This window comes from Lutra lutra, chromosome 16 (genome assembly GCF_902655055.1).
Source record: "Lutra lutra chromosome 16, mLutLut1.2, whole genome shotgun sequence".
In the NCBI taxonomy this organism is placed as follows: Eukaryota; Metazoa; Chordata; class Mammalia; order Carnivora; family Mustelidae; genus Lutra; species Lutra lutra.
In genome coordinates, this window is record NC_062293.1 from 37,027,423 (window position 1) to 37,052,200 (window position 24,778).

The following is a 24,778-nucleotide window of genomic DNA, read 5'->3' on the forward strand; positions in this document are numbered from 1 at the left end:
GTTTTCACAAGGCATTTCAGTACTCCCTCCCTCCTTGTTATTTAATCCTGAACACCTAGTCCCTATCCTTAGTTGGTGGTTACCTAATCTAAGCTGTTTCTTCCACAACACCTCCAAGGTCTTTTTTTTTTTTTTTTTTTAATGTTTCTAAGTCCTACATACCTCACAACTAAACAGCTAAAGTTTAAAGAGCCCTTTTATCTAAAGGCAGGAAAATGGACAAGATGACTCATTTAGGTCTTGCCCAGTGCTAGGATTTTCACATTTTATATTGATCAGCTTTACTTTTCTCATCTATGACCTCACTCTCCTGCAAACCAGTGAAAATGTTCCCCATGAGTTTACTTTCTATTCCTGTCCTCACCTTCTCTTCAGATTTTTCCAGCATTTCCATTACTCCTTACATATCAGACTAGGCTTTTTCTTGCATTTCCACCTGTCTACCCCAACAACCCTCACTCTTCATTGTATTATTCTGTATGCAACACAATAAATAATAAAATAGAACATTAGTAAATTTTGTTAAGCCTCTCCTTTCAAGGAAAAGTGAGCCATCACTTAACTACCTTCCATCCTTTTCTTCAGTCTTAATGTTTTCCTGTATCACAACTTGGAGCAGAAGATTTTGCAATATTCCTGTCCTTTTTTTGCTCTCACTTCTGGTCAACACATCAGACCAGCAGGTAGAAAGCCAAGTCCCCAACACAAGCCTTGTTCATCAGTGGACCTGCTGTCTTGCCAATGTGCTGAATTTTCTTAATGAAAATGAAAAGGAAGAAAGGATAGGGAAACAAAAAAATGAACGGAAATAAAATGTAGTTTAAATCAATGAATAGGGGTGTCTGGGTGGCTCAGTGGGTTAAAGCCTCTGCCTTCAGCTCAGGTCATGATCCCAGGGTCCTGGGATCAAGCCCCGCATCATGCTCTCTGCTCAACAGGGAGTCTACTTCCCTTCCTCTCTCTCTCTGCCTGCCTCTCTGCCTACTTGTGATCTCTGTCAAATTAAAAAAAAAAAAGAAAGAAAGAAAGAAAAAAAAACTCTAAAAAATTTTTTTTTAAAAATTAAAATCAATGAATAGGGGGCCCCTGGGGAGCCCAGTTGGTTGAGTGGCCGACTCCTGATATCTGCTCAGGTCATGATCTCAAGAGTTCTGGGACTGAGCCCCGCATCAGGCTCTGCACTCAGTGAGGAGTCAGCATGGGATTCTCTCTCCCTCACCCTCTGCCCCTCCTGGCTCTCTAAAATAAATAAATAAGCAAGTAGGCAGAGAGGCAGGCAGAGGGAGAGAAGCAGGCTCCCCGCTGAGCAGAGAGCCCGATGCGGGGCTCGATCCCAGGACCCTGGGACCATGACCTGAGCTGAAGGCCGAGGCTTAACCCACTGAGCCACCCAGATGCCCCTAAAAAAAAATCTTTTTTAAAAAATAAATCAGGGGCGCCTGGGTGGCTCAGTGGGTTAAAGCCTCTGCCTTCAGCTCGGGTCATGATCCCAGGGTCCTGGGATCGAGCACCACATTGGGCTCTCTGCGAAACAGGGAGCCTGCTTCCCCCCTCTCTCTCTGTCTGCCTCTCTGCCTACTTGTGATCTCTGTCAAATAAATAAAATCTTTAAAAATAAATAAATAAATAAATAAATAAATCAACCAGTGGGGCGCCTGGGTGGCTCAGTGGATTAAAGCCTCTGCCTTCAGCTCTGGTCATGAACCCAGGGTCCTGGGATTGAGCCCCGCATCGGGCTCTCTGCTCGGCGGGGAGCCTGCTTCCTCCTCTCTCCTTTCTCTCTGCCTGCCTCTCTGCCTACTTGTGATCTCTGTCAAATAAATAAATAAAATCTTTAAAAAAATAAATCAATCAATCAACCAGGGAGTGAAATGGCCATAATAAATCAAACAGCATAGTTTTGGGAGTCAATATAGGCAAGCAGAAATGAGAACTGGCAACCTAAGCCAAAATACGTCAAGAGCAGCAGGGACTTGTTCTATATTATAAAGAGCTTGGGCTCTTTAATCAGATCTTGACTCTGTCAATAATTAGCTGTGTGACCTTGAGCAAATGAAACTGAGCCTCAGTTTCCTTGTCTGTGAAACTGAGCCTCAGTTTCCTTGTCTGTAAAACTGAGGTATAATAGCTACCTTGGAAGGTTGTGTTTTGGATGAAATGTTATAGCCAAAATGTAAAATCTCTAACACAGAGCTTGGAACATAACAAGCTCGCTGAAGATACTGCTTCCCCTTTCCCTTCTGTGCCTCCTTCCATCTCCTACAAGTGCTCAGTATAAGAACAAAGTATCCTACGGATGCTCACTTCATTAAGGAATGACTATGTTATTAAAATCACCACCCCACTTACCCGAGGCCCATATTCCCAGTAACAGAGCATGTGATCAGAGACCTAGCAATCATTTGAATCCTTTACCCTCATTTGGATGGAGCAAGTAAACAGGAGAAGTAACTGTGGCCTGGGCTTCTGAAAACCAGCTGAAGGGTCAGCAGGCTGAGCCCTGTTCAGTCCCATGGTTGTACTGCACTGAAAAGGCTCTTTGGCCTCTTTGGCAAGGACATGGGACAACAGGAACTTTCATGTACTGCAGACAGAAGTGTAAACGGGGACAATGTCTTAGAAAAGAGTTTGGCATTAATTAGCAAAGGTGAACATACCCTGTCTACCCTATAACCCAGCTTCCATTTCTGAATTTATACTCTGGAGAAACTTTCACATGTGCCCGGGAACATTGTTAATTATGACCCCAAACTGGAAACAACCCCATGTGCCTCAGCAGTAGAACGGGTACATAAATTGTGAGGCGATCATACAATGCACTATTACAAAACAAGTAGAGTGAACAAACTGTTGCTCCATGAAGTACGGATGAATTTTACAAGTACAGTGTTGAGCAAAAAAATCCAGGTAAAAAGTATGTTTCCTGCTATACAGAGTTCAAAAATAGGCAAAACTCGTGTGTGGCAGTATAGGTCTGGATAACAGTTACTCCTGATAGTAGGTAGTGACTGGGAGAGGTCATGAAGAGAGGTAATATCCATTTTGTGTTGTACATAATAAACAGTTTACTTTAAAAAACATAAAGAATGATTACATTTACTTAGGTTCAAAGCAGGCAAAAATTTAAAAAGTCTATTTTTAGTGATATATATACAGATGTTCACTATTTTTAAAAAGCTTGGGTAAATAATGATTGGGAGGAGGGAAAGAAGTGTAATCACTTGTATATCACAAGAAGATAAACAGCTTGGGGCACCTGGGTGGCTCAGTGGGTTAAAGCCTCTGCCTTCAGCTCAGGTCATGATCCCAGGGTCCTTGGATCAAGCCCTGCATCGGGCTCTCTGCTCAGCGGGGAGCCCGCTTCCCTTCCTCTCTCTCTGCATGCCTCTCTGCCTACTTGTGATCTCTGTCTGTCAAATAAACAAATAAAAATCTTAAAAAAAAAAAAAAAGAAGAAGAAGAAGATAAACAGCTTCTAGGACACTGACGATGTTCAATTTCTACATTAGGGTGATGGCTGAATAGTGTTCCCATTATTATTACTGTTATTATTAAAAATATATTTATGTTATATGTGCTCTTCTATATGTATGATGCATTCCACAATAAAAGAATTTAAAGGAAACTAAACCAACCAACCCCAAAGCACGCACTTTTTAAAAGAAAGAGAGCAGAGCACGGTATTAAGATAATAATTTTAGGGACGCCTGGGTGGCTCAGTTGGTTGGGCGGCTGCCTTCGGCTCAGGTCATGATCCCAGCGTCCTGGGATCGAGTCCCACATCGGGCTCCTTGCTTGGTGGGGAGCCTGCTTCTCCCTCTGCCTCTGCCTGCCATTCTGTCTGCCTGTGCTCGCTCACTCTCCTCTCTCTCTGACAAATAAATAAAATCTTTAAAAAAAAAAAAAAGATAATAATTTTAGAGCTGTAGGAGGCCTTCAAAATCAACTTGTCTAACCATTTCAAGAAACTGAAATAGAGGCCAGAGAAGTTAAGTGACTTACCCAAAGGGATTCAGTCAATTACCAAGCATAATCTAGAACCTAGGTAAACCTCCTGGCTTGTCAAGTGCTCCTCCCACAGACCCACCCTGATTAATCCATCCAGTCCTAGTTTCTTTTTTTTTATATATATTTTATTTATTTATTTGACAGAGACACAGCAAGAAAGGGAACACAAGCAGAGGGAGTGGGAGAGGGAGAAGCAGGCTCCCCACTGAGCAGGGACCCCCAATGCGGGGCTAGACCCCAGGACCCTGGGACCATGACCAGAGCCGAAGGCAGACACTTAACGACAGAGCCACCCAGGCGCCACAGTCCTAGTTTCTAATTATCTTCGAGTCACATCTCTTATCTGCACAATTAGAAAACTCACCTATGTTATAGCCTTTTTTTTTCCTTCCTAAATTAGAAATCTTTGCTGTGGGGAAAGGAGATCAGGGGAGATAATCCTCTCCCCTACAAATACTCTAAACACTTCGAAAACCAATCAAAATATCTAGTAGTACAGAAAGAGACCCAGATATTTTGCCTTGTTAATGCAGCTCTCTTGCTTCTCTGTATCCCACAGGATAGCCACACCAACACCCAGGCTGATTTTTAGGCTTTTGAGACACAAAGGAAAAGGGAAGGGTCTGAAAATTGATAAAAGAAAACTCTTCCTCTTCTTCTTTGTCCAAGCACAAGGTTTCCTTTGCAAAGAGTGCATTTTTCTGCCACACAGAATGACAATAGTGAACCCTAGATCAGTTTCGATCCCTGCTCCAAGAGGGCAGCACTGTAACGTGGCATTTGGAAGGAAAGAATCTACAGAATATTTCAAATAAGCAGAAGGGGGGTAGTGTCTGATATCATAAGGGAGCAGAGAATCATGTAATCATGTTAAGGAAAAATCATGAAAGGCAATGGAGCCCTTTATTCTCCCCTAACCACCTGCCCTGCTAAGAGAATCAGGCAGTTGTAGGAGGGAATAAAGGAATAAGACAGGGTTGCCCTGGGCCAATAGAGATCTGAAGCATTTAGCTTCCCTCCACTCAGTGGCCTTGCTCCTCTGTTCCTTTCTGCAGCAAAACACCTTGGAAAAGTTATGTACACTACTTCAGCTTCAATTCCCTCTCAGCCCTCTCCTGCTTCCACCACTCCGCTGGAACTGCTGTCACAAGCCTGTCAGACCCACTGGTACTGTCTTTATTCTACATAACCTCTCTGCACTTGACCACTTAATTCCTTCCCAGCAAGACTCTTCTTTATTGGCTTCTAAGCCATCCACTCTCCTGGTTTCCTTAGCTCAGATGTCACCTCCTCGGAGAAGTCTGTCCTGACCACTGTAAGTGTAACCTCTGCGGGCTGTCCTTCACCTCACCACCTGTTTGCTGCTCCACCACAACTACCATAACCTCTAAATTATCTTGTATTTGCATTTGTGGTTTTTTTTTAAAGATTTTATTTATTTATTTGAGAGAGAGACAGTGAGAGAGAGCATGAGTGAGGAGAAGGTCAGAGGGAGAAGCAGACTCCCCATGGAGCTGGGAGCCCGATGCGGGCGGGACTCGATCCTGGGACTCCGGGATCATGACCTGAGCCGAAGGCAGTCGTCCAACCAACTGAGCCACCCAGGCGTCCCTGCATTTGTGTTTTATCATCAGCCCTCTGCACTATTTTCTTTCCAGCTGTATTCATTGTCTGCTTCCCATCACTTCATGTGAACATAGGCTTGGTCTGGCTCACTGCTAGAAGAGCGGCTGGCACACAGTAGGCCCACAATACTTGTTGAGCGAAAGGGTGAAAAGCACTGTGACTGAACGCTCAGCCCTTCTTCCACATTTTAGGCAACATGCTGTCCTCCGGCGACATCTCTTTCCATTCTGTTTCCCCATCAAGATTTCCCCTGAATTCAATTTAGCCAGATTTCAACCTGAATTAAAATGCCAAGAAACAGGGTAATATTTAAAATTATAATTTGGGGGCGCCTGGGTGGCTCAGTGGGTTAAGCCTCTGCCTTCGGCTCAGGTCATGATCTCAGGGTCCTGGGATCGAGCCCCGCATCGGGCTCTCTGCTCAGCAGGGAGCCTGCTTCCTCCTCCTCTCTCTCTCTGCCTGCCTCTCTGCCTACTTGTGATCTTTGTCAAATAAATAAATAAAAATCTTTTTTTTTAAAGATTTTTATTTATTTATTTGACAGAGAGAAATCACAAGTAGGCAGAGAGGCAGGCAGAGAGAGAGGAGGAAGCAGGCTCCCTGCTGAGCAGAGAGCCCGATGTGGGGCTCGAACCCAGGACCTGGGATCATGACCTGAGCCGAAGGCAGCGGCTTAACCCACTGAGCCACCCAGGCGCCCCAATAAATAAAAATCTTTTAAAAAATTCTAAAAATAAATTATAATTTGACTCAGATCTCATGAACTCCCTCATGAAAAATCCCTTGACTCAAGCTCCCTTCACATCATTATCAGAGTGTCAGGCTCCAAGACCTTCTTATGCATAGCCAGACCTATACTGGCTCCAATGAAGAAAATTTAGAGTGAGTAGAAAGACTGCAAAGGTTCGTGACTTCAGCAGAAGATCTGCATAGATCTTCATTTCTGGGGGCACCTGGGTGGCTCAGTCGTTAGGCGTCTGCCTTCAACTCGGGTCATGCTCCCAAGGTCCTGGGATCAAGCCCCATGTCAGGCTCCCTGATCTCCCTCTCCCACTCCCCCTGCTGGTGTTCCCTCGCTGTCTCTGTCAAATAGATAAATAAAATATTTTTTTAAAAAAAGATATTCATTTCTGCTGTATGATCTGTCTAGTTATGCTATCACAAAGTCTACAGATTGTTACACTAGATGTAAACTCTCTGCTAAAAGTTAGAAAACTCTTCAACAATGGTTATCTGTCTAGGAAAACCTTCCCAAATCACAGACAGTATCACTTACCTAGTGCAATAGTCATGGCAATGTGGTCTACTCGTGGGTGTGAAAGTGTGTAAAACTAGGTAGATACATCTAAGCTAAAGTTTATATGTACAGCTGTGAATGAATTCTAGAGATTATGGTCAGAATTCTCCAGTTAGAGAGGAGATAACAGAGATTCAGAGATGTCAAGGAATTTTCTCGAGGTGATATTAATAACAGGGCTTATGCTGGAACTCAAGTCTATCAGTTCCTAGTCCTGTACTCTCTCCAGTGTTGTCCACTAACTCATTCGGTCCTAGTTTCCTGCTCCATTCTTTTTTTTTTTTTTAAAGGTTTGTTCCCTCTCTCACTGTTTCTGTCAGTAAATAAATAAAAAATTTAAAAGTAAATTTAAAAAATAAAGATTTTATTTATTTATTTGTCAGAGAGAAAGCACAACTAGGCGGAGTGGCAGGCAGAGGGAGAAGCACGCTCACCGAGCAAGGAGCCCTATGCAGGACTCAGTCCCAGGACCCTAGGATCATAAGCTGAAGCCAGATACTTAATAAGCTGAGCCACCCAAGAGTGCTCTATTCTTGAATCACTTTCCTTAATAGAAATCTCTACATCTCTTTATGTCAGTGAATAAATCTATGTGCTCGTGTCAGCAAGCATGCATGTGAATGTCTACGTGTCCATGTACAAGTGTTTGTAAAGCATATCACTGGGTGTTTATGTCCTTTCTTCTAGGGAAACCTCTAGGTAATTACAGTTCCTTATGTCGGCACCAGCTATGAAGTCAGAGGAAGACTTTTTGAGTCAATCATTAACAAGCTCATTTGGTCTTCTCCCCAATCAGCTCTATTCCTAGGTCTTCAGGAAATGGGGCAAAAATAGTTAGGGTGGAACCAGACTCTCCCGGGGTCAAAATTCGTTCCAGGGCAGTGCAAGCCCCTAGCAAGAAGACGAAGGCGCTGTGAGCATGTGCTCCAGCTAAGATGGATACCATCTTGGTCTTCAGCCTAATCATTACGTCCTATGATGTCAGCAAGAAAGGTAAGTACTTCAATAGTCTAATATCCTAGAAAATCCAAAGAGAGACCTAGGATATGGGAGACTATTCTACCAGATTGAGATACAGCCAGTACTCAGCAGGTGATGATTTAAAGTCATCCCATGTATTTTCTTGCTTCTAGGTAGGACTATAACTTATTTCAACTCAGAGATAGCTGTTCCATGGTGAGAATTCTACCCCCCCTTCCACACTTTTTTTTCTTTTTTTAAGATTTATTTATTTGAGAGAGTGAGAAAGAGCGTGAGCCAGGGGATGAGCAGAGGGAGAGGGAGAAGCAGACTCCAGGGTAGGCTGGAATGGCACCATTTGCTGCTCTCTGATAACTGTTTATTTAAAACATGCTTTTTCAGGTGCCTGGGTGGCTCAGTGGGTTAAGCCGCTGCCTTCGGCTCAGGTCATGATCTCAGGGTCCTGGGATCGAGTCCCGCATCGGGCTCTCTGCTCCTCGGGGAGCCTGTTTCCCTCTCTCTGCCTGCCTCTCTGCCTACTTGTGATCTCTCTGTCAAATAAATAAATAAAATCTTAAAAAAAAAAATAAATAATAAATAAATAAAATAAATAAAGCATGCTTTTTCAAGGTGTCCGAACAGTTCATCTCTAAAATTAGCTAATCAGGGGATGCCTGGGTGGCTCAGTTGGTTGGACAACTGCTTTCGGCTCGGGTCGTGATCCCGGAGTCCGGGGATCGAGTCCCGCATCAGGCTCCCGGCTCCACGGGGAGTCTGCTTCTCCCTCTGACCTTCTCCTCGCTCATGCTCTCTCTCACTGCCTCTCTCTCAAATAAATAAATAAAATCTTAAAAAATAATAAAAATAAAAAAATAAAATAAAATTAGCTAATCAGAGTTACGGCCAAACAGCTCAAGGGGCAGCAATAACAAATTTAATGGATGAAGAAAACTCACAACGTCCTGTGAGTTATTTGCCAAAAAGCATAAATAAGCTATGTCCTTGGTTCCATGGAAACCTGAAGAGATACCTTGTTCAGAGTTACACTGAACAAACTTTCAAAAGTTCTAATATAAGAAGGCAGATAGAACAAGAAGGAAAAGAGGTAACAAGCAGCATTTGAAGGAATGGGTTGATTAGTCTTTTTATTAACTCATAATTCTGTTTAACTCGCATTCACCTTTTTCCCCCCTAAGTGTAATGGATTGCTACTGTTTTCCTTGTACAAGGTTAACTCCTACTTGTATATATTTTAAAATCTTTTTTTTTTTTTTTAAATAGTGTTTGATCTCCCCCATTGCCAGCTTGATGAGAAGGGACTGCGTTCTCTGCACCACCCTCTCCGGTACCTGGAATTCTAAACTGTACCTAATAAATTGTAAGTCCTGACCTTTTTTCTCTTTTTGTTTCCAGATTTCAGAGATAGCAGCTGCCACGTGGAACAGCTGCCTGGGTTCATCCCAAAGGATGTGAGAAGAACTGGGGATGTGCTCACGCAAGGTAGGGAATGGGCCCTGCCTGAAAAATCACCTTGCCATTCCAGAAAATCTTTATGCCTAAAAGAGGACTGTCTTCCCCAATTCCTATCCCAGATCTCGAATATCCGATTTTAAAGATATGTATCCCCTCAAGAGGGTTTCTGGAAACCAATTTTTAAATTAACACTTATTACCTAAGGCATGGCTATATCAATCAAACAGCTGAGGGTGAAGAAAGAGAAGGAGACACCATGTAACCCTCTCTGCATTGGAGAAGACAACCTCGAAGCTTTTCCCTGGGCTGAATTTACTGCAGGCACCTATCTTCATGAGACCCATGGCAGGAAGGAGGAAAGGCAGGGCATCTACACTTAGGACCAAAACCACATGTTGAGGAAGAAGTGAACTAAAGAGAAGCAAGTACAGCAGTGGAGTTTGTTTTTTGTTTTTTTTTAAGATTTTATTTATCTACTTGACAGAGACCACAAGTAGGCAGAGAGGCAGGCAGAGAGAGAAGAGGGGGAAGCAGGCTACCTGCTGGGCAAATAGCCCAATTCGGGGCTCGATACCAGGACCCTGAGATCATGACCTGAGCTGAAGGCAGAGGCTCAACCCACTGAGCCACCCAGGCACCCCCAGCAGTGGAGTTTTAACAGGGGTCACGAATGGAAGATATTCAGCTGGGTACCATTCAGATTAACAACCAGCTTCATTTTTCTAACTGGCTTTTCTCCTTCCAGAGGCTCAGGCACAAGCCAGAACGTCTACCTTCATTCAAAATCAGACTGTGGCTACCCTGCAGTGCCTTGGCTCTGGGAGCAAAGTCAAAGTCAACCTTGTTTATTCAGAGAAAGGGTCAAAGGTCAAGCAGACTCTGAAGAACCTGAGAGTGATAGCTGCTCCCCGCAGAAACAGCACTTCCTCCCCAAGCTGTCACTTAACCTCCACAACCAAGTTTCAGACTGGATCCCTTCTCACAGGGCAAGGTGAGACTGGAAAATGAGATGGAGATAGACACTGACTTTTAGTTGACATCCTTGAACCCGGGTGGGGCTTAGTAGTAGCTAAGGGCTCAAGGATATGGATTATCCTCTCCTTGGGCAGATCTGGGTCTTCTCTGAAAGTCAGGTTTTTTTTTTTTAAGATTTTATTTATTTATTTGACAGACAGAGATCACAAGTAGGCAGAGAGGCAGGCAGAGAGAGAGAGGAGGAAGCAGGCTCCCTGCTAAGCAGAGAGCCCGATGCGGGTTTCGATCCCAGGACCCTGGGATCATGACCTCAGCCGAAGGCAGAGGCTTTAACCCACTGAGCCACCCAGGTGCCCTGAAATTCAGTTTTTTAATCTCTACGGGCCCTCTAACCCTGACAATGCTGGGATTTTCATGTGATTTCCATTTCTGATGGGTCTTCTTTTGGTAATGGTTATTTGAATTTTATTTATTTTGAATGCAGACAGTAAAATATTTAAACAGCACAGATTTATAGTGAAAAGTCAGTCTCCCGCCTACTCCAATCTCTCAGTCTTCTAGTTTTCTACGGAACGCTATTACCAACTTGCTGAATTTCCTTCCTACTCTGAGCACATATGTACATACATATCTAAAAACCTAGATGGTAGCATACCATACACACAGTTTTATACCTTTTTCCCATTTAACAATGTATTGTACAGGCTGTTGCCTATCAGTACGTATAAATTTGTCTTATTCAAAAATTGTACAGTACTCCTTTTATATGCCTGTACTATATTTTTTTATTTCCTTAAGTAATCTCTAAGCCCAACATGGGGTTCAACCTCATGACCCCAAGATCAAGAGTGTCATGCTACCACCTGAGCCAGCCAGGTGCCCCTGTACTATAATTTATTCCACAAGTTCCTTATCGATGGATATTTTGGTTTCAAATCTTTTATAAAGACAAACAATATTGCAAGCAATGACCTTATCCATTCTTCTCTGTGTAGCTGCAAGTTATCAACCTAATGAAATTCCAAGATGTAAAACTTCTGCATCAAAGGTTTGCCAGCTACTGCTATATTACCCTCATTCCCGGTGATTCCATTTTGCCCTTCCACCCAGGGAAGGAATGCCTGTTCCCCCTAAGCTGCTGGGCAATGGTCCTTTTTTTTTTTTTTTTTTTTTTAAGATTTTATTTACTTATTTGACAGAGAGAGAGATCACAAGTAGGCAGAGAGGCAGGCAGAGAGAGGGGAGGACACAGGCTCCCTGCTGAGCAGAGAGCCCGATGGAGGGCTTGATCCAAGGACCCTGAGATCCTGACCTGAGCCGAAGGCAGAGGCCTAACCCACTGAGCCACCCTGGAGCCCCAGGGCAATGGTTCTTGACATCAGGTGAATTTCTCTGTTCTGCCCTCCTTTCCTCCCCCTTCCCATTCTTTCTGTCAAGCAGATTTTGGCAGCTTCCCTTTATATACAGGCAATCCCCTAGATGCTACTGCTACACTGCTGGAAAAATAAAATAAAACTTGACACTTTTAGAGAAACTGGGGAGTTCCCAGGCAGAATAATGGGGGGAAAAAAAACTTTAAAAACTACAGTATGTTTAGAGATTGGGAAATAACTGGATAGATTCTTGGGATGTGTGGTATAGTGAATTATATATCCTCGCATGGTATGAATGTTTTTGTTCCCTTTATTGTACTTTCTAAAGTTCATATGGTAACAATTTGTGTGGGAAAAAAACAAACTCTTATTAAAAACTGAAAAAATTCTGACAGCATGTGGGGGTTTTGGTTACTCAATATTAATATAAAGTAATTCAACCAGATTGTTTACCTAACACATGACACCCCCCACCCCGGAGTCACCCCTTTGAAGCACCAATGGTAGGTGTCAATATTAGTGAATTTAAGTCACTCTGGAGTCTAAAGCACTTTGTGCAGGATGGATTTTTCTCGGATATAGTGCTATGCATTGTAGGATTCCAGGCAATTAAGGATACTAGTTCTTAGAAATTTGGGACAAGGGAAACTGGGTGACTAAGGAGGTGGAGGGATGCCAGAGATCAACCTGACCTAATTCAAAAATTTGCCCTGGGCAAGTTTCTTCCTCCTTCCTTCATGGCATGGTGGTTGGTTCCTGAATGCAGAATGTAAGCTAATACCCAGTACTACTTGAGCTGTGCAAAGAGATTAAATGGATGTTTGTTGGCTAGTTTGTGGACCTAATCAACATTCATGGCACATTTCTATGGAATAATGATGAATTCCAAACAACCAACTTATGAATGGACTTTTGAAATATCATTCCATTTATAAGTTTGAAACTTCCCATTCTGAATTTAAATTTACACTGAATACCAGGATGTGAGAGATACCAAGTAGCATAGAAATACAAATTAAATAAATTGTCAAATATACAAGGTCATAAATGAGATGCCCTCTGAAAATACCACACTCTCAGTCTGCACAAGAGGATGTCCCAGAAGCAATCAGAAGACAGTTTATGAAAATGTTCCCAGAGCAAAGTAGGAATTTGAAACTGGAAGGATGATAATGTACTACAACACAGTCATCAGAAGATGTGGCTCAAGGGGCACCTGGGTGGCTCAGTGGGTTAAGCCTCTGACTTCGGCTCAGGTCACGATCCCAGGGTCCTGGGATCAAGGCCCGCATTGGACTCTCCGCTTAGCGGGGAGCCTGCTTCCTCCTCTCTCTCTCTCTCTGCCTGCCTCTCTGCCAACTTGTGATCTCTGTCTCTCAAATAAATAAATAAAATCTTAAAAAAAAAAAAAAGAAGATGTGGTTCAACATGGAATTTAGAAAAATGTCAGATGGAGACTATTTGTTACTGTTTATGGAATTAGGTCAATGAAAAGATCGTCTATTATAAATATCCCCAAATTTCTTTCTGGTGGACAGAGATGACTCATTAGGTCTTTTTCACTTATGGTATAGTTTATACCATGTAGTTCCTATTGCTCGGATTCTATGTAAATCTAGAATTTCTTTTTTTTTAAGATTTTATTTATTTGACACAGAGAGAGAGAGAGAGAGAACATAAGCAGAGGGAGTGGGAGAGAGAGAAGCGAGCTTCCTGGTGAGCAGGGATCCCAACTCGGGGCTTGATCCCAGGACCCTGGGATCATGACCTGAGCTGAAGGCAGACACCTAAAAACTGAGCCACCCAGGTGCCCCTAAATCTAGAATTTCTAATTAGATTTCAAAAGAATGCATATGTTTAGAACAGGGTACCTAGAAGAAAAAAAATCCTACCTGATCCGTTTGATGGATACATTCTCCTATGTAAGTTTTTTTTTTTTTTTAAGATTTTATTTATTTATTTGCCAGACAGAGATCTGAAGTAGGTGGAGAAGCAGGCGGGGGGAGGGGAGCAGGCTCCCCACCGAGCAGAGAGCCCGATATGGGGCTCGATCCCAAGACCCTGGGATCATGACCCAAGCCAAAGGCAGAGGCCCCAACCCACTGACCCACCCAGGCCCCCCTATGTAAGTTTTTTTAAATGTCATTTTAGTATATAGATTAGGCTCCTTGGAATTTGATTAATGCTAACTGATTTTTTTTTAAGATTTTATTTATTTATTTGACAGACAGAGATCACAAGTAGGCAGAGAGACAGGCAGAGAGAGAGAGGAGGAAGCAGGTTCCCTGCTGAGCAGAAAACCCAATTTAGGGCTGGATCCCAGGACCCTGAGATCATGACCTGAGCCGAAGGCAGAGGCTTAACCCACTGAGCCACCCAGGCGCCCCATGATTAGTGCGAACTGATTTCTAAGGACAGTTTACCCCATATGAAACTGGGGTGTAGGAGGAATAACATCAAACGAGTGTTTATTCTGATATTATCATCTCTGACAAGTTACTTAATTTCTCCAGTGCTCAGTTTCTACAGCTACAAATGAGAGATTTGACTAGATGACATTATTTCTACATATGTAAAGGGAGGTTTAGATCAGAAGCACAAACTCAACAGCAATACGTAAGGCCACTCAAATAAGAGCTTTCAACCTGCTGGTATTAGTACAGAATAATCTCCAAGGGAGATTTCCACTCAAATATACTGTACCTAATGTTCCCTATTTAAAATAAATTATTTTGTAATAAAGCAAAGCATCATCTGCTAAGTTATCCATTTCATAGATTTGGAGTTTGTACATCCCCTGAAAGGGAAGCATTCTTGCTCAAATATCCTTAGCCAACAAAAAACTAATATTGTAATTCCATCGTCACTGGGAATGCAGTGGTTCTATTTACAGATGTGCTCCACCTTAATGCTCAGTTACCTAGCAGATGAGACCTAAAACACCTGCCAACATAGATGGACATTAATTTCAAAGCTTAGGCAGAACTGAAAATACACTGACAGATGAAGCCTATTAAGGAGACTTTGAAACAGTGGCTCCCAGGAGGTGGGAAGACATGCCACATTGAAATACCATTATCCCTGTGGCTAGAGGGCACAGTTCTACTAGAGGATCACTAGGTTTTTTCCTTCTCTTTCAATCATAATATCATTCAGTGTGCAAAGTGTTTTCACACCTGCTTCCTCATTTTTATTTGTTTCTGATCTTCCTGTTACCCCCTGTGAAATAGGTAGGCCAAGAATTACTTCATTATAACATCTTACAAATAAGGAAGCCAAAACACAGAGAACTTATATGACTTGTCCAAAATGGGATTTATCTTCCATCTCATCTGTCTCAGAAACACATATGTTTTTACTTCAGAGAACTGACTGGCACCATACTGGAAATACTTCATATAATTTCCTTGTTTTTCCTTTTCAACCTGTTGGCTCTCTGTCTCTGCCTATCTTTGCCAACACCGTCTTCCGGATTAAACCGAGGGCAGGGACTATTCCTTCCTCTGTAATTTCACGTGCAGTGCCTGGTACTGTGGCCGTTGGCCTCTGAAGTCAAGAACTACCGGTTCACATGGACTTAATCAAGACTTGGGAAAATAATTTAGACAAGTCAAGTAGGACTTACAGACCTTGATTTAATAAGCAATGATTAGAGATCATTAGCAACAAAATACGAACCAGTGTCTGAATCGGATTAGGTCAAGTCTCGAGCCAAGTGAAGTTAGTTAGTTAGACTACAGCCAGAATCCAACTGTGTCTCAACACTTCCACAGCTGGTTTGAGCAATAAGCATCTTTCATTTGGATTTCTGCAATAGCCTCCTAACAGGTTTCTCTGCTTTGACCCTTGCTCCGCTACAGTCTATTTCTAACACAGCAGTTCAGTGACCTTTTTTTTTTTTTCTTTTAAGATTTTATTTATTTATTTGACAGAGAGAGACAGCGAGAGAGGGAACACAAGCGGGGGAATGTGAGAGGGAGAAGCAGGCTTCGTGCTGAGCAGTGAGCCCGATGTGGGGCTCGATCCCAGGACCCTGAGATCATGACCTGAGCTAAAGGCAGATGCTCAATGACTGAGCCATCCAGGTGCCCTGGTCCTTTCAAAACAAAGCCATCCATCACTCTTTCTGCTCAAAACCTTGCAATGTATCCCCGTTTTTATTTTCTTTTAAGATTTTATTTATTTATTTGACAGAGAGAGACACACCGAGAGAGAGAGAGTGAGCACAGGCAGGTAGAATGCGAGAGGGAGAAGCAGGCTCCCCATTGAGCAAGGAGCCCAATGTGGGACTCGATCCCAGGACTCTGGGATCATGACCTGAGCTGAAGGCAGATGCTTAACCGACTGAGCCACCCGGGCATCCCTGGATCCCCATTTCAATCAGAATAAAAACCAAAGTCGTTAAACTAGCCTATGAGGCTCCTGATACAGGCCTGTTTCCTTTAGAACTTTCCTCATCTCCAACTACCCTGTGTTCACTCTATTCCAGTCTCATTGCCCTCCTGGCTTCTCCCCTAAAACCGTAACATGTCAGACAGACTCACTCTTTCTCAGGGCCTTTACCAGAGCTGCCCCTTCTGCCTACATCACTGCTTTCTCAGGCCTGTGCTTAGCTAATCCCCTATCTTCTTCAAGCCTTGCCTCACTTCTCATTTTCTCAAGGAGACCAGCTTGCATTGCTGGTAGCCCAGCCACCACCCACCTACACCCCCAGACTGCTCCCTAACCTTGCTCTGGTTTTAGTTTTGTTGTTGTTTTTTTTTTTTTCAGTAGCACTTACCCCCTTCTAAAGTAAAATAAAGTTGGGGTGCCTGGGTGATTCAATTGGTTAAGCGTCTGCCTTCAGCTCAGGTCACAATCCCCAGGTCCTGGGATCAAGCCCTGTGTCAGACTCTCCCTGCTCAGCAGGAAGTCTGCTTCTCCCCCTCCCTCTGCCTGCCACTCCCCCTACTTGTTCTCTCTCTCTCAAATAAACAAATAAAATCTTAAAAAGAAAAAAACAAAATTTACTATATTTACATTTGTCTGCCTCCCCTTGTCCCTCCTCAACCCTCCTTCCACCTTCCTTGGGCCCTTGCTAGAATGTATCAAACAGATATATCCAAAGTACTGAAGCAGTCCCTGGTACAGAATGGATATTCATTTAAAAATATTTACTTTCTTGGGACACCTGGGTGGCTCAGTCGGTTAAGTGTCTGCCTCCGGCTCCGGTCATGATCCCGCAATCCTGGGATCAGGTCCCACATCGGGCTCCTTGCTCAGTAGGGAGCCTGGGTCTCCCTCTTCTTGCCACTCCCCTTACTTGTGTGCGCTCTCTCTCTCTCTCTGACAAATAAATAAATAAAATATTTTAAAAATATAATATTTGGTTGTGGAGCATAACAAATAGCATGGAGGACAAGGGGAGATGGAGAGGAGAAGGGAGTTGAGGGAAATTGGAAGGGGAGGTGAACCATGAGAGACTATGGACTCTGAAAAACGATCTGAGAATTTTGAAGGGGTGGGGGGGTGGGAGGTTGGGGGCACCAGGTGGTGGGTATTGTAGAGGGCACGGATTGCATGGAGCACTGGGTGTGGTGCAAAAATAATGAATATTGTTATGCTGAAAAAATAAAAAAATTAAAAAATTAAAAAAAATATATATAATATTTGGGGCGCCTGGGTGGCTCAGAGGGTTAAGCCTCTGCCTTCGGCTCAGGTCATGATCTCAGGGTCCTGGGATCGAGCCCCGCATCGGGCTCTCTGCTCAGCAGGGAGCCTGCTTCTCCCTCGCTCTGCCTACTTGTGATTTCTGTCAAATAAATAAATAAAATCTTTAAAATATATATATAATATTTACTTTCTTAAATAAAATATTCAAAGGGGGTCGCCTGGGTGGCTCAGCATGTTAGGTGTCTGCCTTTGGCTCGAGTCATGATCCCAGCGTCCTGGGATGGAGTCCTACATCAGGTTCCCTGATGAGCTTCTCCCTGCCCTCCCTTTGTGCCTCCCTCTGCTCGTGCTCGCTCTCTCTCTCAAGTAAGTGAATAAACAAAATCTTTTTAAAAAATTTACTTTCTGGGTTGCCTGGATGGCTGAGTCAGTTAAGCATCTGACTCTTGATCTCAGCTCAAGTCTTGATCTCAGGGTCATGAGTTGAAGCCCCATGTTGGGGGCCATGCTGGGCAGAGCCTACTTAAAAAATTTGCTTTCTGAAAGAATGAAATTGACAAGGTGCCTGGGTGGCTCAGTCTTTCACTGTCTGCCTTTGGCTCAGGCCAGTCCTGGGATTGAGCCCCACATTGGGCTCCCTGTTCAGTGGGAAGCCTGCTTCTCCCTCCCCTACTCCCCCTGCTTGTGTTCTCTCTCTCACTGTCTCTCTGTCAAATACATAAATAAAATCTTTAAAAAAAAAAAAAAAGAATGAAATTGAGGAGCGCATGAAGCTGGGTGTTCTCTCCTTCCTCCACCTCCCTTGCTTTCCCCAAAAAGCTCTCAAAGAAGTTGACTTAAGACTTCAGTTAGATAGACCTGCAGCAAGCATTAAGGCAAATTATGGTATTTCACATTATTCCTTGGACTTTGGAGCCAAATTTTTTTTTAAGATTTTTATTTATTTTACAGAGATCACAAGTAGTCAGAAAGGCAGGCAGAGAGAGAGAGGGGGAAGCAGGCTCCCTACTGAACAGAGAGCCCGATGCGGGGCTCGATCCCAGGACCCTGAGATCATGACCTGAGCCGAAGGCAGAGGCTTAACCACTGAGCCACCCAGGTGCCCCCCAATTTTTTTTTTAAAGATTTTACTTATTTATTTGACAGACAGATATTATAAGTAGGCAGAGAGGCAGGCAGAGGGAGAGAGAGGAGAAAGCAGGCTCCCTGCTGAGCAGAGAGCCTGATGTGGGGCTTGATCCCAGGACTCTGGGATCATGACCTGAGCCGAAGGCAGAGGCTTTAACCCACTGAGCCACCCAGGCGCCCCTGGAGCCAACTTTTTTAAAGAAGGAAACTTTCAACAGTGTTACACCCTCCATTATTATTATTACAGACTTAAGAATGATAAACAAACACGATATGGTCTACTCCTTCACTCTGAACCTACATTAGTCAAGGCCTCCTTGGGGATTTAATCCATATCTCTTGTTATTATCTCTATCCTCATGTACTTTTGGCATATTTTGTGCCTACTCCCTAAACCTATGGACAGATCAACGGGGCCACATTACAAGTTTAATATCAGCTCGGTAGAAATAGGGTTTCTTCAGGTAAAACAAAGGCAGGATGACGTTTTCTCAGTTGTTTTTTCATTGTTTCTTTCTTGTTTTATAGCTTTTTTGCCAGGGATCTCCCGATGTAAGGTCTATGTGGTGATGAGGGCTGCATTGGAGACTTTTTCTACTACCATCACCTCCATATCTCCTGGGAATAAAGAAGGAGAGAAAACTACAAGTACTGATGATTTTTCTAGCCCTTTGAAAGAAGGTACAGAATAAATAGGGGTGAGACAAGAATAGAAAGGAAAAGAAACACTTTTAGCCCCAACATGAGTTTGGGTTTTCTAGGATTTTCTGGGAGGCTGAGAAATTACATGGATTTTACATCAGAAAATCACTCCATTTCTTCTCTAAACAAGGTCCCAGAAATGTATGTAGTTTGACACTATTAATAATCTTTTACCTCCACATAAATGAGCTTGTGGCCACTTTTGGGGACAGAATGAATCGTATTCGTGTGGCGGGGATTCCAGCCATTGTGTGTATAGACGGACAACATTTAAACACTAAGCATCATCACAATGAGGACAATAACCAAGTGCATGCTTTCATCCGCACTGTTTTTAGGAAATGGCTCTCCCTAAATTGGTCAGGACTCGAATTCTGTTTAGCTTACATTCCAGTTCTCATGGGAGAGATGTAAATATAAGATTAGTAATAACAAGATGCATGTAAGGCATTTATCCCTAAGTTTGCCTTTTCACCCAGAAGAAATGCCAAATCACCTTTGTTCCTCCTACTCCACACTAGAGTCAAGCGAAGCACAGGAAAGGTGGTTTTCTGATCCCACACAGTATGTCTGTCTGAGCACAAGGGGAGAGACCGAGAGGGTGCTGCTGGTGAAAGACAAGTTCAGAACTCCTTGCGCACTCACCCCCCCCCACCTCCCCTGAAAGCAATGCAAGAATCACTCCTACTTGATCGTGGCCAATCCCAAATCCCAGGGAGGGTGACTCATTGGGAAGAGGCTGCAAAGGAGGTTACAGCAGAGCCCATGAGGCCCACCCCACTCCTGACTCTGAGTCTGAATTGGAATTCAGCCTATTGTCTCTGCATCAGGCTGGACCCCTGTTAGTCTGGGGACCTAGAAGAACTTCAAGTCAGAGTATCAATCTCTTCCCTCTCTCAGGTTCTCTCTTCTCCTTCTCCTCCCCTCTCCCCTTTTAGACACAGATGAGAACCTAAAGAAGAGGCAGAAATGGAGCATTGTGGTCAAATTTCTGATTGCTATCACCCTGTTATTGTGTGGAGTTGCCATTATAGTGTTTGTCATTTTTGAAGTCCCATGCCCTGTAAGTTTGTGGATGTATTGGGTCCCTGGACTTGATCTATAAAGACTTTCTTCTGGGGCTGCCTGGGTGGCTCAGGTGGTTAAGCACCTAACTCTTGATCCCAGCTCGGGTCTTGATCTCAGGGTCGAGAGTTCATGTCCTGCATTGGGCTCCATGCTGGGCATGGAGCTTACTTTAAGAAAAAAAAAATGTTTATAAAGCTTTCTTCTTCTGTTCCAGAGGCAGGTTCACATAATGAAAAAAGCACAGACTTTGGGCTTTGGATAGAACTGCCACTCACATTCACTAGCTGAGTGGCTTTGAGAAAGTTGCTTGACTTTTCCAACAAGATTTGGCTCATCTGTTAAATGGGACAAATGATATTTTCCTCTTATGGTGCTTTTGAAGGTTAATTAAGATCCTGTGTGAAAGGCACCTGGCACATTGGCGTTGCTTGCTGAATGTGAGTTCCTGACCCCTGCTGTACTTGGACATTCTCTACAGAGGATGGATCCAATGAGATAGAGTGTTTTCTTTAGAAATGACACTTTTCTTTAAATGGTCTGACAGGAGGTTTGGAAGGTAACCAAATGTATACCAGCTATCTAAAATTAACACCAGTCACTTTTTTCCTTCAGAGTCAATGCCGGGGAACCAGAGAACTATGCCAACGCCAGCGGTTATGGAGAAGGCAAAGGAAGGCAGGCCAGCAACCTGGGGCAGCTGAATCCCAGCTTGAGTCTCAGCCCAAGAAGGAAAGTGGTCTCTGTATGGTTTATGTCATTTGCTTGGGGAAAATGAGGTTCATATATAAGTGCTGGGAGACAGGGAGCTGTTTCACTTATGAAGCAAATATCGGTGTTTCTTTTATGTGTCAGGAAATAGGGAGGTATTTGGATTATTGTTTTATTTTCCTCACATCAGCCCAGCCTTAACATAATAGAGTATTTATTTAAAATATATTATTTCAGAGACCCAGCTGTAATCAGTCAAAATGTCTAGAGTGGGGCCAGGAAACTTATTTTTTAAGATTTTTTAAATAACCCTAAGTAGAGGTGGATTTACTGTGAAATTAATGACGTTTAAACTTCAGGACCCACAGGACTTGTATGAAGCTTGTATCAAATTTTGTATTCTCCAAATTCATTTTCTTTTTCTTAAAATTGTCTTTTTCTTAAAATTGTCAAATTGTCAGAGTTCAGAACCCACAGAATATGTACGCATCCCTGCCCCCAGGTAACTCTTACAACGCCCTGCAAAGTTTGAATAGTTGGCAAAGTAGCTTCTTTCCTTCTGGCCCTTGGTTTCCCCAAGCGTCCTAAGCTCATGTTGCCCTTTGGTGTTTAAAATAGACACAACACCACTGTTACACCACAGCTGTCTTAAATCCAGTCTCCCTGTCAGAAGTGTGCCTTCTCTACAACATCCACAACACTCACTAAGATGAGGCCTCCAATACTTTCAAAATTAAAGGCGCGGGTGGGGGGGGCACCTCAGTGGCACTACTGGTTAAGTGACCAACTCCTGGTTTTGACTCAGGTCATGATCTCAGGGTTGTGAGATCGAGCCCCGCGGTGGGCTCCTCACTCAGCCGAGTCAGCCTGAGATTCTTTCCCTTTCTCCCTCTCCCTCCATCTCTGCTCCTCCTCCCCCCAGCTGCACTCTTTCTCTAAAATAAATGGATGAATAAATAAAATATTTTTAAAAAATAAAATTAGGGGCACCTGGGTAGCTCAGTGGGTTAAAGCCTCTGCCTTTGGCTCAGGTAATGGTCTCAGGGTCCTAGGATCGAGCCCTGCATCAGGCTCTCTGCTCAGCGGGAAGCCTGCTTCCCCCCTCTCTCTGCCTGCCTCTCTGCCTACTTGTGATCTCTCTTTCTCTCTCTGTCAAATAAATAAATAAAATCTTAGAAAAAATAAAATTAAATTAAAGAAGGAATCCACTTTTGCAGAATTAGAGCACTGAGAATGGGTCTCAAAGATGATCTAGTCCAGGATGGTATATGCGCCTACTCTTTAATTCTGTGTTGACTGCACATATCAATGCACAGTACACGGGAAGCTGAGTGAGTTCTGGAGATCCAACACACAGAATAGTGATTATCGTCAACAAGACTGTATTACAGACCTCAAAACTGCTAAGAGACTAAATCTTAAATGTCCTTGCCACCAAAAGAACTGGTAATTATTATGACATGATACAGGTGTTAGGGTAATAACCATATTGCAATATATAAATGAATGCAGTTGGGCACCTGGGTGGCTCAGTTGGTTAAGTGTCTGCCTTTGGCTCAGGTCCTGATCTCGGGGATCCAGTCCCACGTCGGTCTCCCTGCTCAGCGGGGAGTCTGCTTTTCCCTCTGCCTCCCCCCATCCTTATTCATGCTTGCTCACTTTCTCTCTCTCAAATAAATAAAATCTTTTTTTTTAAATGTATGCAGTCAACATACTATACACAAACTTACACAATGTTATATGTGAATTATATCTTAGTTTTTGAAACCAAAGCACAACACTCTTTCTATCCAGCCATGGCATCAGAATATTTCTTATCACACTGTTTCAGGTACCCAATGCCAACTTATTTGTCATCTCTGGTCTAGGTTACTATTTTCTATAATCTGGTTTCTGCTAATATTAGATAATGAGCTCATGTAAATTAGTATGATTTAATCACAGGACGTATGTTTAGTACTTTACTCCACTCTGCCTTATCATTTCTACTGAATACTGGAAGAAATAGGCCTGAAGGGGAATAAAAAACCTAGTCCAGAATTAGAGGTAACTACATAGTAGCTACACTGAATTCCTCCTACCAACAAAAGAAGCTACCAAATCATAAAAGAATTGATAAAAAGAATAATGAGCAACTTTATAGACATTACCTCATTTGAGCCCACAAAAACTGTGGGAGGTAGCTACAGCAGGTATCCGCATTTTATTGATACTTAAACTGAGCCTCAGAGAGGTTGTGTAACAAATAGCTGGTAGAAACAGAAAGGAAACCCAGGTCTTTCATTCCTATACTAAAATTTTACTGAAAGCCTTTATACACCAAGTTTCTTACCTTTAAGAGGGTCACACTCTATGTTCATAATTTTTTTTAAAGATTTTATTTATTTATTTGACAGAGATCACAAGTAGGCAGAGAGGCAGGCAGAGAGAGAGAGGAGAGAGAGGAGAGAGGGAAGCAGGCTCCCTGCTGAGCAGAGAGCCCGATGTGGGACTCAATCCCAGGACCCTGGGATCATGACCTGAGCCGAAGGCAGAGGCTTTAACCCACTGAGCCACCCAGGCGCCCCTCTATGTTCATAATTTAAGCCTTTAGAAAGAACACAGAAAATCAGATGGGACATGAAATTAGATATACCAAGAGTGGAACGGGATTAGTAAAAAAACATTTGGTCCACAGAGACTCAGATCTCCGTCTCTTTTCAAACATAGTGAGACTGTGTGGGTCTGATTCAAGAAATGAAACAGAATCCCTGTACCAAGGCGATCCACAGTACCTGCATACCCAGAGCCTTTTCCATTCAAAGCAAACGGGTTAAGCAAGGGGTGAATGGGCTCTTTGCTACTGGTTTATAGGGTCCAACCAATTGTAGGTTCTCATGCATAAATAAATGTACCTTGCTGATACTTTCTGTGTAAATACAATAACTTTTCCTAGAATTTCTGGATAACAAAGAGGCAAAATGATATGTACTTGGCATTAAATGGGGTTGGTACATGAAGGAATACCCATTTGCATCCTCTTTATCGCTCATTTCCTTTCAATCTCTAGGTTGGACAAGATGCTCCCAAATCATCAAGTCCAAGGAAAGCTGCAAGGATCACTATCATCCACGAGACATACTTCTGAAAAGCTCTTCTATGCTTCACACATTGAATGAAGGATACCGCACTGTCTTTTCCCTGTCATTAACCAATATTGGCAGGTTCTTGTGAATTCACTCAGTATGCCCAGCAGGGACATTATAATCAAACACTATGCCAGGCCAATTTAGGAAGAGCCTGGGCTTAGCAGTCAGGCTTACCTTCATGCCACTGCTACTGTCTTAGCCACATGCCTCTGAGATTCACGTCACCCATCACGGAAAACAGGTATCTTTACATCCCATCTAATGAGAACAAAAAGTCTTCCCTCTGAGCACTATGAATGGACCTATTGCTTTCTTTGACAAACGGTTCACACACAGCCTCCAAGTGGCAAAGCAGCCACTGCTGTGGCACCGTTTACGAGCTCCTCTGTTTCCTCACAGCTGAGTTCACTCCCACTAGCTCTCGGCTGGCTGAGGGTGGGGGTTCCTGTTTTCCCAGGCTGATGTTCATAGCACTTTATGATTTAGCCTCTGCCCTACATGGGGCTATCCACACACTGTGAGGGGAACACGACGCTAAGCATTCCAGAAGTCCTCCTTCTACGTCATCCCCAAGGGGCTTAGGGACTGCATAAAATATGAGGTTTCCTATAATTCACAACTCTTCAAGTGGGCCTGACATTACACCCTAAACCACCATGTGGAGCTGCATACATTTTGAA

At 43.3% G+C, this 24,778-nt stretch overlaps 1 protein-coding gene across 2 annotated transcripts; it reads left to right on the forward strand.

Moving 5' to 3' along the window:
* Window positions 1–7,739: 7,739 nt before the first annotated feature.
* Window positions 7,740–24,621, forward strand: C16H17orf78 (chromosome 16 C17orf78 homolog). Of its 2 annotated transcripts, XM_047708331.1 has the most exons (7): window positions 7,757–7,924; window positions 9,305–9,391; window positions 10,110–10,355; window positions 19,021–19,140; window positions 20,133–20,257; window positions 20,875–20,991; window positions 24,020–24,621. In XM_047708331.1, exons 1-7 carry the CDS (start codon window positions 7,867–7,869, stop codon window positions 24,095–24,097), a joined length of 831 nt encoding a protein of 276 aa, XP_047564287.1. In that variant the 5' UTR covers window positions 7,757–7,866; the 3' UTR covers window positions 24,098–24,621. The 2 variants fall into 2 exon arrangements, with proteins under 2 accessions (XP_047564288.1, XP_047564287.1); XM_047708332.1 differs by lacking the exons at window positions 19,021–19,140; window positions 20,133–20,257; window positions 24,020–24,621 and having other exon boundaries at window positions 7,740–7,924; window positions 20,875–20,963.
* The last annotated feature ends 157 nt before the right edge of the window (window positions 24,622–24,778 follow it).